The sequence below is a fragment of the Syngnathus floridae genome, chromosome 20 (assembly GCF_059516105.1).
Source record: "Syngnathus floridae isolate MCC-2025c chromosome 20, RoL_Sflo_1.0, whole genome shotgun sequence".
NCBI lineage: Eukaryota > Metazoa > Chordata > Actinopteri > Syngnathiformes > Syngnathidae > Syngnathus > Syngnathus floridae.
In genome coordinates this window covers 887643-898976 of record NC_142432.1, presented here as the reverse complement: position 1 = coordinate 898976, position 11334 = coordinate 887643, and the positions used below count along the sequence as shown (strand labels likewise).

The following is an 11334-nucleotide window of genomic DNA, read 5'->3' as shown; positions in this document are numbered from 1 at the left end:
AAAACTCCGAGTCCTGGACTCTGAAGGAAAACTTTATTACGCCATATCAAATTTTACATTCATTAAAATTTTAGCAACGGCTCGATGACTTCCGCCGACACGTTCAACACACCGGAAATGACTGCGCGAGACGACCAAGTAAGAAAGGTCTCAGCGAACATGTTCTAGCTCCCTTTTGTGGTATGTTTGTCTTCCACTTTTTCTGGACTTCATTTGGAAAATATCAAACCTTAAATTGAATGGTGACTATTGACGTGGCAGAACCGTAAAGTGCTTCATTGTGTTTTGAGTCAGTGGCAGTCGTGAAAGTGCAGGAAGTTACGACAAGCTGTTCTTATTTGAGGAAACTCTTCTGTTTCATACATTTGGTATGATTGAAGTTGTTTTCCTCAAGCGTAAGGTCTTGTCATTGCACCTGCCAGGAAAAAGGTGACTTCAAATGGTGGTTGCTAAGGAACTCCACCGTAGTAGCAACCGAACCCGCGAGGAAGTGACACAATACCACGTGACCATGAAAGGACTCCTTTTGCGTGTTTCCCCCCCAATTTGAAACGTTTCCTCGGTTACCTCATTTTCTTTCATTATGAAATCAGCTTGTTTAATGCTGTGGATAGAGCTCATGCTGTCAATTAGCCCTCACTCAGTCCCAGTGGCGGTTCTAGACCAGTTTCACTGAGGGACCTGTCTGGGTCATAGTCCAATTCCACCTACTTGTAGTTGACCACAACACATTTATAGACTGGGTTGCTGACATGTTTTGTATTACTCTCCATTGCTTTTTGTCTCCACAGTCGTTCAAAATGGCAGCAAAGAACATCACGTTATATTCCTGCACCGCAAACAACAATGAGGCGCACAAATTCAGAAGATGAGAGCTGATGAAAATAAAATTGAGAGCACCATTGAAGGAGCGCCAAAGGACCCGGGAGACAGTTGTCCGAGAGAAGACATCATTGAAGATCCTGTGCGTGACAAGTGTGCGACACCGATAGACAATAGACAGGTATGTGCTTTAATCACAAAAGTTCTGTCAAATAGCTGAATACAACTCTCCTTCACTGTCAGCGCAGCCATCAGCCATGAAGAGAAGGCGGGACGAGGACGACAGGGAGCAGTTGTGCTGCTGCGAATACATCAACAGACACGGCCAGCGAAGCCACGTGGGAGCCTGCTGCTGCGACTGCGAGGATCTGGACGAAGCCTGCGACCGGTATGCCGGGCAATCTCTCTTCTTCTCTATTGGGAGATAACAATTTTGTTTCAGTTGAGTTCATTGAGAAATAGTCCAACACTTGAAGGTCATAGTCACCCAGATCGTGTACTGTAAACATATTCTGTCTGATAATTGTGACGTATTAGCTGAAATTATGATCTCAAGACCTTCAATATCTGGAGGGGCTATCGTGATTCATGATCCTCGAAAAAGTCATTATGGAACACTTAGAACTCAGGGACGAACAGGGGCGTTTTTATTACACGTTATTAGCTCCGGCCATAACGAGTAAAATTGTCGGACGTGACTGCTCGGCAACCATTTTAGTTTGTAAAACACGGGAAAACCTGTCCTCGGACAATTAGGGGATTATTTCATGGATTCTGGAATAAAAGTTGTGAAAGCTGTGGAAATCTCCATCTCAAGGAACTGCTGTTTTTCAGTTTTTTTAAGCGAGAGCCTCAAAGTCCAGAGGCAATGTCCCGGGTGGTCACTGAGATCAGCGATCGAGTCCGTGTCCCCTGGTACCGGGGCGGCGCCCGCAGAGTGGACCTGTCCGTCATCCCTCCTCTGGTTCTGCTTCCGACCCTGCTCCACCTCTCCGCGTTCCACTTCCTGGTCGGCCTGGCGGTTCTGATCACGCTGCCGGGCTTGCTGCTGTGGTACTACTACTTCACCCACCGCAAGAAGGCCCGGACTCTGTTTTTCCTTAGCCTGGTGATTTTCTCCTTGGGCTACATGTACTATTTATTCATCACCAAAGTGGTACCGCGAGGGGGCCTCGGTGCCGTTCATGTCGGCACGGTAACCGTTGGGGTCCTGCTCACTTTGCTGGGCCTCGCCATCACCAAGAGAGGCCCGGGCGTCGTGAAGCCAAAAGAGTCGAATCCTGTTCTCCGAGACCAGGTGGGAGAGTCGCAAGAGGCGGAGCCTAGTCGGAAGAACTGGTGCTCGGTGTGTCGGCTGGTGCGACCCCCCAGGGCGGGACATTGTCGGATATGCGGGCTCTGCGTGCTGCGTCATGACCACCACTGTGTCTGGTATGTTATCATACCTCTTTCTTCTGATGAATTCCATGGCGTTAATTGTCCTATTCATGCCAGCGTGCCACTTTTATTGCTAAATGTTCTGTTCAGGATCGACAGCTGCGTTGGCCGGGAGAACCACCGCAGCTTCCTGTTAACGCTCGTCCTCTTCCTGTTTACGTCCTCGTACGGGATCGGCCTTACGCTGCAGAGCGTGTGTCCGGAGCAAATCATCCTCACCGCTTTGTTCTACTGCCCGGGAGTCTACGAGGAATACAGGTAAAAGGGAAAAGTGGAAAGTCACTTTGTTCTCATTGGAAAAGTCAATTCATTGGCACAGTGTTTCAAGCAAATTACTTTGGTCATTCCACTGTCAATCACAAGACAGAGTATTATGAGCTGATAAATATCCCCATTGCTATTTCTCACTAGTGCCTCCCTTTGCTTCACGTGTGCCTGGTACTGCACTTTGGTGACTTGCGGCGTCTTTCACTTATTGCTGACTCAGCTGCTCAACATCAGCTACAACGTGACAGAGCGTGAGGCGCGCGCTGCCGTCAGGGAGCGCTCCGCCCGCCGGGCCCTGTGCGGGCTGGCCGTAGACACCGGCGTCCACTCGCGGGGCCTGTGCGCCAACTGGGCTGAGTTTTGGACCATGTCGGAGGAACGGACGAGTGTAAGAGCAGTGTTGCTACTCTATTTTTGTCCACTGGAGGGCAGCATTGTGCCGTATAAGCATGTTTTTCACTTGGCCGGCCGGCCGGACTCCTCGAGTACTACTCAATATCCTTGACATGTAAATGAAGGTTATTAAGATGAAAAAAAACAACTTTTGAATTCTTTACATGTCATTTTTTCCCTCCCTTGACTGTCTCTAATGTGACATTTTCTTTGCATCCACTGTCACCTTCCCCATTCCGTTCATCCATCAGCTGTCTCCTTGACTTTTACCTTTCAATGCTGAACGTTGTCATTTTGTGTCCCGTTTAGTGCCATCCAGGAAGCGAAGGGGACGAGTCACGCGTGAAAGTCAGTCATTTCAACACCCATCCCGCTTTCGGGGTATCATCACGCCCAGATGACGTCTGAGCTGCCGCTGGCACAAAAAGCTCCAAGTAGCCCGACCCAGTATTTTTCCACGGCGGACAGATACAAAAGGTTTTGAGTTCTCTTTGTGCTTCCTCATTCTTAAGCAAATGAAATGTTACAAGGGAATTTGTCACCCTTCATGAGTTGGCCTCTTTAGAAGAAATCTTGGATGGCAGGCAGTTCCTCAGTAAAGAGAGAGAGAAAAAAAAGTAAACCTCAGGCTTGCATCATGAAGAACTTCATAATTTGGTGGAAAAAAAAATCAATAACCAGGTGTTAGTGATTCAGTACAGTTGAGAGTTGTGGAAGAAGTGACGTGTGAAGTTATTGCTGCATAGCTCTTGCCTTATTTTGTAATTAAGAGCTGTCCGTGTGTTATATTCATGAAAAAATAACCACAATGTTGGGAAGAATGTCACTTTTGACCAAATAGAAAAAAAAATCATGTTTCTTTCTCACTGGCTGACGTGACTCTTCTACATCACCTGGACCAACTCATTTATTTCTCAATAAATGATTGACGACGTGCTGCTGAGAAGTCAGTGAGTTTGTTGTTTTTTTGGTCTTTTCACAGAGGATGTGACCAAAAACTAGGCAGCACCTCAGTCACTTTCCTACAAAGCCTCTCGCGCCGCTCTTCTCGCTCTCTTTCTTTCCGCTGCACACAGGGAAGGAGCCTCCAGGCCTGGAAGCATCGCCAGAGCGCCACTCTGAAGTCACACACGCACACACACACACACAAAAGAAAGGAGTTTAAGAAACAGACAGGTTCTGGTCCTTTGACGATACCTAAATGAGATTTCAGAGGACAGCTGGTAGGAATTGAGCGTCTGGCTTTTAGTGGGCCTCACCTGGGAATCAGGGAAACGGTTGCCCATATTCCATTTGACCCCATTAAAGTTACAGCGTGACAAATTTGTCTTGACCTGACATATTGGTTCAAATCTATTGGCTATAAATAACCCAACATCATTTCACCCAATTTGGACCCAGCACTTTTGCGAGTCCAACCGTAAAAGTTTGACATTTGTCATTGTTAGTGGGCAAACTTAACGTTTAGCAAATTATCAAAGAAATAATCCCCTGATTTATGACTGATAGTTTGCATTATGCAAATGCATTGAATCACAATACATTGTTCTGATGGCAGACTGCCAGCAGCAAAACATTACGCACGCAACCTAATTGACCGTGCAGAAGCTGGAATCAGCAGTGAATAGATGCCTTTTTATTGCAAACTCTCATTTATCATCATCATCATCATCCAGCGGCGGTGACACTTATTGCTTTTCTGACTAACTACAAACGTCGCAGGTGAAAGCGCGCCCGCCCGCCCGCCCGCCGTTCCAGACCTGTTGTCATGCCCCTCGGCCATCTGCTGATATTCCAGCGCCAGATTCTTCTCCTGGATCGCGTGGTCCAGCAGAGCTCGCAAGAACCTCCTCAGCGTGTGGGTGCGACAGAAGACATCCGCCTGCGCCTCCTGAAGTAGCCGGAGGTCTTCAAGCTGCCGTGGTAGGAAAATTGGATGAGATCAGTTTGATTGTCTCCCACACGTGTTGCCGTGACAAAGCTCACATTCATATAGTCTTTATCCTCTGTGAAGATGGACTAATTATACCGCCACGCTCCTCTGTCTTAACGGTGTATACTGCCCCCAGAAGTGTCTTTTAATTCTAAACACCGACTGACTTCAAGGAGCTACACTCAAAATGGCAGTGGGACGAATCCGGCCGGGCTCACCAGACTGTTGACAATGTGTAAGCGGCTTCATTTTATTGCCATTTCTCAACGTCTACTGCTTTCTAGTGTGGGGTTAAGTGATAAAAGCTGAACCTGTATTAAACCGGGAAGTCCAAGCAGAGCTTATTTTTCCACATTGGGAACAGAATACGGTGTGCAGGCAGCGTGGGGATTAGTCACTGCCAGAGGATGGCCCGTAGCAATCCTGATGGAGTGTTTGTGTGTGTGTGTGTGTGTGTGTGTGTATTTGTGCGTACGCACGCTTTTCCAGCGGCTTAAGCTCCTCCGGAGTAGAAGTCTTTGGTGCAGTCGCTCGGCGCGGGCTTCCTTCTCAGACAGAATCTCTCTTGCCGACCGGCGCCATCGGAGAAGGCATCGCCTCAGGATGAAGTCCGAGTAATGACTCTCGGCCAGCTGGCGGCACACAGACACAATAGAAGGGTATGAAATAATGCCATGTGATGCTACTAACTTTTGAGTCACTTGAATGTGATCCAGTTTGACTATTATAATTCAGTGATGCTTTTGCGTACCACTAGAGAGCACCCTTGTGCCACAGATGGATGATGCTAATTTGCCAAGATTAATTAGGATCATTTCTTCAGAGAGAGGAAGAAGATATTTTTTGTACAAGTAGCAAGATACTAAAAGCAACGAGTGATTAAGAAAAAGTCAATCATTTTTACAATTTTCAATTATTAAACGCATATCGTTGTTGATTATGAATAGATTGTAAAAAAGATATATTTTGCAAAGAAAATTATACACTGTATAAAATACAGCTTTCTGATTCTTTTGGAGGGAATACTGAGCATGAATATTAATGATGCACCGAGGCATTATTTGGTATCATAAAAATCCCCAGTAAATCATTCCAAGTTCAAACATTATAATTAGGCGGAGACAGACAACTTAAGTTTTTTTTTTTTTTTTTGCTGCTGCACGATAAGATTATCTTCTCCAAACATGCAGTCTGCTTTTTGAAGAACAACAAATTTATGACTTCCAGCTAATAGACATGCACATGAGCGCAGACATAACAGGCGCTGCATGTGAAATTTATGTCCGACGAGGCGAGGAATTTTTTTTTCTTTATTTATTCATTCAAATGGAATTTTGTATAATTGGAACTTGGAGGTCAGAACTCCTCTGAAGGACCGTGTAAAATAAGCGCATCAAAGTTAAAGTAGCAAGGGGTTAGTGGACTGCCAATCAAAAAATAAGTCAAGTAGGGAGTCAGTTACCTCTCGGTTGGCCTGCTTGAGCTCAATCAGGCGTTTCCACGGCGCCAGGCCTCGGCGACGGAGCAAATTTCTATTGTGGTGATGACGAGCCCGATCCAGGAGTTGCTGCTGTAGTTTCATTTGTTTCACTTTCTCCTCTTCTTTCTACACAGCAAGGCAAAGGGGGGCGCAGGGGGATGTTTTGGGCCGGGATAACGAGCAGTGCGATCGATAGTAGGCCCCTTAAGGGTGGGTGCCTGAAGGTGCCAAAATGAAATAAGTGAAGTTTCCTTCCGTGGTAGAAAACAAAGAACCGGGCCACCTGCGGTCAAAATAATTCTCATCCCTGCTACATAATTGAAGCGTCATCCCCTGACCTCAACCCTATCGAGAACGCCATCTTGCCTTGTAATTTGGGACACTATTTTGAGTCAGGGTGCCATTGCAACTGGTTCAGTCAAATGTAAATATTTTCAAAGATTGTTGAATCCAAGAAGCCGCTTTTCTCACCCTCCTGGCCAGCTGTCTCTCCCGCTGCTTCTGGGCTTTCTCCATCTCTTCCTCTCTCTGCTTCTGCTCCTCCGCAGCCTTCATCTCCGCCTTAACGAAACAAGTCGGCATGATAACGAGCAATTGCTGGTCGGGAGCCTCGGCTCATTCTCACTTGTTTTTCCTCTTCCTTCGCCCTCTTCAGTTCCTCCGTTTGCTTCTTCCGCGTGGCACGGACGCGGGCTCGCTCCTCCATAGCTGAGAATGAATATTTGTGAGAATCAAGATTATTATAGTTCATAGACAAAATTGATGAAAGGAAATCAAATAAAAATGCAGTTCTCTGAGGACATACCTGAGATGACGGGGCACGTCTGCGGCTTGGGCTTTTGCCGCGGGGATGCATCGGGGCCGTCGGGTTCCGCCGCTTCCGTCGGCGCTCTGCAACAGCGGCAGTTTTATTGTGGACGAGATGTTCTGAAAGGTCCGCCCGGTCGGGAATTGAACTTAAGCTGGCCTGGTGTGAGTGCGACTGAAATGGCAATTGGAATATTCGGGCTTGGCCAGTCCTCACACCTTTGAGCAAACCCACATCAATTATGTAATTTGATTCTTCCCAAGGCAAAGTGGCAGTCTGAATTTTTTTTAAACGGTCGCCCTGAGGTTTCCCACCTTGGCTGTGGCGTGTGTCTGGAGGCAGCAGTCTTCTGTGCCTCCAGCTCCCAAGTACACATGACCTTCTCCCGCTTGAGCTTGGCGATCTCCTCCTGTTGCTCTTTGAGCTGCCTCCTCTGCTCCATGATGATCTTCCTCTGGGCGGCGTGGCGGTTTCCAAAGTGGCCTTCTTGCAAGGTCTTTGGGCCCGTTAAGTCCTCCTCACGTTCGGCCTGGTCTGGGTTCTCATCTCCGCGCTGGGCCTCCGCGCCAGCTTCCTTGCGGCGGACTCGAGTTCCCGCGGGGGATTTACGATGGCGTGTCCGGACAGCTTTCTGCAAAATTCGTTTTACACTCTTTTCTGTTGAACTATCCAAGAGAGTTGAACTGTTCAATATTAGGTCGATGTTTAAAATGGTATATATTGCATCATTTTCCATCTAACGGCGATTGGTGATATCACAACTTAAAATTACAGTCAACCCCTTCATATTCACAGTTCGGCATCTGCGGACTTGCTTTTCCCCTCGATATTTTTTCATGTTTTGGAATTTCCCCATTTTTTTGTCTGGGATTATTAGTAAACATTCAATACATATGTGACCTGAGGTCTTTTGGAAAACGTGTATTGAATGCTTATTCTTTTTTTTTTTGCATTTGTAAAAAAAAAATAATGAAATGCTGGAGAAAAACAAAATAGAACAATTATTATAATGAATTAATTTATATGTTTTATTATGACTCATCCCTGGTCTTCAATTTTTGGCTTGCAAAAACCTTCCGTGTTCAATTAACAGGCCCCACACGCAGCACGTAGAGTATCGACTCCTCCATTACGTTCTGGACGCTCCAAAGCCCCTCCAGCCCACAATCCATACAGATAACCAGCGCAAACCTGATTACGAGTGCAACCTCCACACTGACCTCTGCGCCACGTACTAGCGTCAGCTCCCGCTCGCCGCTTCCTTATGTCCCCCGAGCTCTGTTCCACTATCCTTCCACCTTTGACTCGGCGTAGCGAGCCGTATTTCCATCTGCCCTCAATATACACCGTTCACCTTATAAGCTGCTTTCAGACTTGAGGAAAATTGTGTAGGTGACGCATTTGGGTCATCCGGTGCAAGGTTACAAGGTACCAGCTGCTAATAGGGTGGATGGACAAGAGTCAAAATTCCCATCACTGCTGTTTTGAGCGGTCCGTACCTTTTCAGGCGGGTCACTCGTCAGCGTTTCCGGGGGTTTGAACTGGCCCGACCTGGCTGCGTTGATCAGGGCGGCCATCTTGCGCCGGGTCTCTTCTTGTTGGGCCAGCAGCTCACGTCGGTCACGCTCCTGCCGGCACCACAGCCGCCATTCGTGCAGGTGTCGCCGTTGCAAACGCCTGCGGTCGCTTTCCTCGGCCACTCGCTGTTGTCTGGAGGAAGGCCATATGAAAAGGGACAATCAAAAATAAATCTTGATATCTCATACTATGTACACACATCCACACTTTCTCGACACTGATTGCTATGTTTGTATTTAAACAGTGCTCATTTTTTGCATGTGCCTGTTTTCAGTGCGGAGCTCCTCCTCGGTCTTGGACACCTCCCGCTGATTCCTTCCCGCCCACATGACGGCGCGCCACGCTCGCCAAGCCGCCAGCTGCCTCCTCCAGTCGCAGAGCGCCTTGGCTTTACCCATACGCAGCCGCTGCTCCATCACCGCCGAGTACCAACGTGAGAAATGCCTCTGGAGACACTGCCGTGCATGTTTAGCAACGGTAACGCTGCAGCAAGCTCCGTCCGCAAAGGTGGCCAACCTTCAGGTTATGCAAGTGAAGAAAAATTTCAACTTTCTTTTCTTGCCGCAATCGCATGGCTTCCTCTTCTTCTTCTTCTTGTTCTGGCGGCTGATGCTGCATTGCGGGAGATGAAGGAGCTGGCTGGAGGCCTTTGGCTGCCCGTTGACCTTCCAATTTCTCTCTGTGAAAGCAACCTCGCGTATGAGCTAGTGCTCATTTTGGGGAATTTTATTCCTCATTGATTTTACTGCCAAGACCTCAGTCTGAGGCGCTCTTCCAGGCCTTTCCTCTCCTCCCTCTGCCGGCGCATCCTGATTATCTCCTGTTGCACCTTCTCCTGCTGCCTCCTCCTGGCCTCCTGCCTCTTCCTCTCCTCCTGCTCCCGCTCTCGCCTCTTCTTGGCTTCCTCGTCGTTCATGGCCCTGTTCTCGCGCACCTTTTTCCACACGTGAAGTACAAGCGTTTGACTAAAAAAACAGGTCAACTATTCAACCACGATTCGTTTGGCAATTACCTGCTGGTGGCGCACCTCCATGGTGAAAACAGGGTCCGTGAAGGTCCTGTTGGGTCCGCCGCCGTCCACCGCCAGCTTCTCCATCATCCCTCCGTGCAGCACTTCCTGCTTCTTCAGGCCTTGCAGGAAGTTTTCGACAGCACGGCGCTCCTCTTCCCCAGCCAGGTGCTCGTACAGATCTGAATTGGATTCAATCATCTCAAGTCCAGCGGCAAAAGTGCCCTTTGCTTTATTTTTAGTCAGGGTGAATCGTTTTACTCGTTCCCTTTCTCATAGACTAGTCTCGGTTAATGTTTTACCATCAAAGTTGTCATAGTTGAAGGCAGGGGGCGGCGGCGTGGCCGGGCTCCCCTTCTCGCACGTCAGGCCTGGTAACTCCAGCTCGGGCTTCCACGTGTTGTCCAGCCAGTCTCCCAACAAAGCTTGTGCTGTGACACCACAACGCATCACTAGCTCATCTGTGGTCACTTCAAAAAAAAAAAAAAGAGCAAACCCTACCTTCAGCATAGGTCTCATCGTGATCCCTCAGCTGTTCCCAGCTCCGCAGGGCCACAGCCAGGCTTTTGCTTTCCGTCTGGGCTCTCCTCGGGAAGAAGACCTCAGACAAGGCAAACGCAGAGGCCTTCTCCACTTGCTGACAAAGTGAGAGATTAAAGTTGGGAAAGTGGCCAGCTGCAAGACATGCTGATGCATTTCGTCCAAAAGGAAGTGAAATATACTAGAGCACAATAGCCATCTCCCCAGGCGGGCTGGGCTCCTTGTTGAGACATAACAAACACATAATCAAGTTGCAAAGTAAAATGCTGCCCACCTTCCTCCAGTGATCGATGTCCTCTTTGTTTGCATGCGTCTGGAATAGAAGCGCAAACAAAGCTTTTGTAAGCAAACCATTGACGCTTCTCCTAAAAGGGATGACGCTTGTATCTGCAAACCTTTTCATCAACTCAATTGTATCTCAGTAAACTGGTAGGTTTTACAAACGTAGGTTTGGGGCCCCAAATGGCTTAGAAGTCCATTCGCATCAGGTCGCCAAGTTTCCGTTTGGAAAGCCGTAAACTCTGGGTCTAATTTAAGTCATGAGCTGAAAAAGCTTCAAATCACCTCGGTCCAATGTCAGCGGATTAATTCCACAGTAGGTTTAGCCTGTTGCCTTAAATCATCAGATTAGCTGGAAAAGTCACAAGTGTCACAATAACGCAATTTAATAATCCTTTGGGGTTTCTTTTCTAGACTGGAGAATATGTTGAGGATTTACGATAACAAATAGTGTTCACATATTTGATCAGTATGGAGGACATACCTTGGATGCTGATGGCTTTGCACCATTTTTGCCAACACTCTTTCTGCATCTGAAAAAGTGAGGCCCAGTGCCGGGTAATGCGGCCATCGAATACCTTATATATTTCTATAATGTCTTTGATGTATCATCGGTATTGTCGCGAAAAGTGGAGTTATAGCATTAAAAAAATCACAAAACAAAAGAAGTATCAAATACCTTCACACAGTATTCTGGGCAATGTAGTGTTTTGACATGTTTTGTTGGGATAGAAAGTCAGGTTTGGACTTCGTTTCCCACAATGCACTTGGGTGTTTAGGCGTCCTGC

The 11334-nt window shown here is 47.5% G+C and overlaps 2 protein-coding genes across 9 annotated transcripts; one reads left to right on the top strand and one right to left on the bottom strand.

Annotated features, from left to right (window-relative positions):
• The first annotated feature begins 21 nt into the window (after nucleotides 1–21).
• zdhhc23b (zDHHC palmitoyltransferase 23b) lies at nucleotides 22–5507 on the top strand. Of its 6 annotated transcripts, XR_015854729.1 has the most exons (10): nucleotides 22–180; nucleotides 792–1003; nucleotides 1071–1210; nucleotides 1657–2253; nucleotides 2350–2517; nucleotides 2671–2914; nucleotides 3229–3396; nucleotides 3902–4842; nucleotides 4989–5087; nucleotides 5342–5507. XR_015854729.1 is itself a non-coding variant. In XM_088364151.1 (7 exons), exons 2-7 carry the CDS (start codon nucleotides 869–871, stop codon nucleotides 3325–3327), a joined length of 1344 nt encoding a protein of 447 aa, XP_088220277.1. In that variant the 5' UTR covers nucleotides 22–180; nucleotides 792–868; the 3' UTR covers nucleotides 3328–3865. The 6 variants fall into 6 exon arrangements, 5 of the variants coding, with proteins under 5 accessions (XP_088220277.1, XP_088220275.1, XP_088220276.1 ...); XM_088364151.1 differs by lacking the exons at nucleotides 3902–4842; nucleotides 4989–5087; nucleotides 5342–5507 and having other exon boundaries at nucleotides 792–964; nucleotides 3229–3865; XM_088364149.1 differs by lacking the exons at nucleotides 3902–4842; nucleotides 4989–5087; nucleotides 5342–5507 and having other exon boundaries at nucleotides 3229–3865.
• ccdc191 (coiled-coil domain containing 191) lies at nucleotides 992–11211 on the bottom strand. 3 transcript variants are annotated; one of them, XR_015854727.1, is made up of 18 exons: nucleotides 11031–11211; nucleotides 10542–10580; nucleotides 10229–10364; nucleotides 10030–10158; nucleotides 9731–9909; nucleotides 9474–9652; nucleotides 9235–9397; nucleotides 8983–9173; nucleotides 8640–8850; nucleotides 7455–7771; nucleotides 7138–7223; nucleotides 6958–7040; nucleotides 6804–6893; nucleotides 6315–6458; nucleotides 5332–5484; nucleotides 4680–4834; nucleotides 2268–4037; nucleotides 992–1236 (listed from the first exon to the last, which is right to left on the bottom strand). XR_015854727.1 is itself a non-coding variant. In XM_088364141.1 (17 exons), exons 1-17 carry the CDS (start codon nucleotides 11115–11117, stop codon nucleotides 3896–3898), a joined length of 2484 nt encoding a protein of 827 aa, XP_088220267.1. In that variant the 5' UTR covers nucleotides 11118–11211; the 3' UTR covers nucleotides 992–3895. The 3 variants fall into 3 exon arrangements, 1 of the variants encoding a protein (XP_088220267.1); XR_015854728.1 differs by having other exon boundaries at nucleotides 3190–4037; XM_088364141.1 differs by having other exon boundaries at nucleotides 992–4037.
• Between the last annotated feature and the right edge of the window lie 123 nt (nucleotides 11212–11334).

Excerpts from the sequence above, each read along its gene's own strand:
- zdhhc23b (XM_088364149.1), top strand. The coding sequence starts at position 869 with ATGAGAGCTGATGAAAATAAAATTGAGAGCACCATTGAAGGAGCGCCA. Across the intron at positions 1,211-1,656 it reads CTGGACGAAGCCTGCGACCG|TTTTTTTAAGCGAGAGCCTC; the intron begins GTATGCCGGGCA and ends GCTGTTTTTCAG. Across the intron at positions 2,518-2,670 it reads GGAGTCTACGAGGAATACAG|TGCCTCCCTTTGCTTCACGT; the intron begins GTAAAAGGGAAA and ends ATTTCTCACTAG.
- ccdc191 (XM_088364141.1), bottom strand. The coding sequence starts at position 11,117 with ATGGCCGCATTACCCGGCACTGGGCCTCACTTTTTCAGATGCAGAAAG. Across the intron at positions 8,851-8,982 it reads GAGCTCCGCACTGAAAACAG|ACAACAGCGAGTGGCCGAGG; the intron begins GCACATGCAAAA and ends GCCTTCCTCCAG. Across the intron at positions 4,835-5,331 it reads GCTTAAGCCGCTGGAAAAGC|CTTGAAGACCTCCGGCTACT; the intron begins GTGCGTACGCAC and ends CTACCACGGCAG.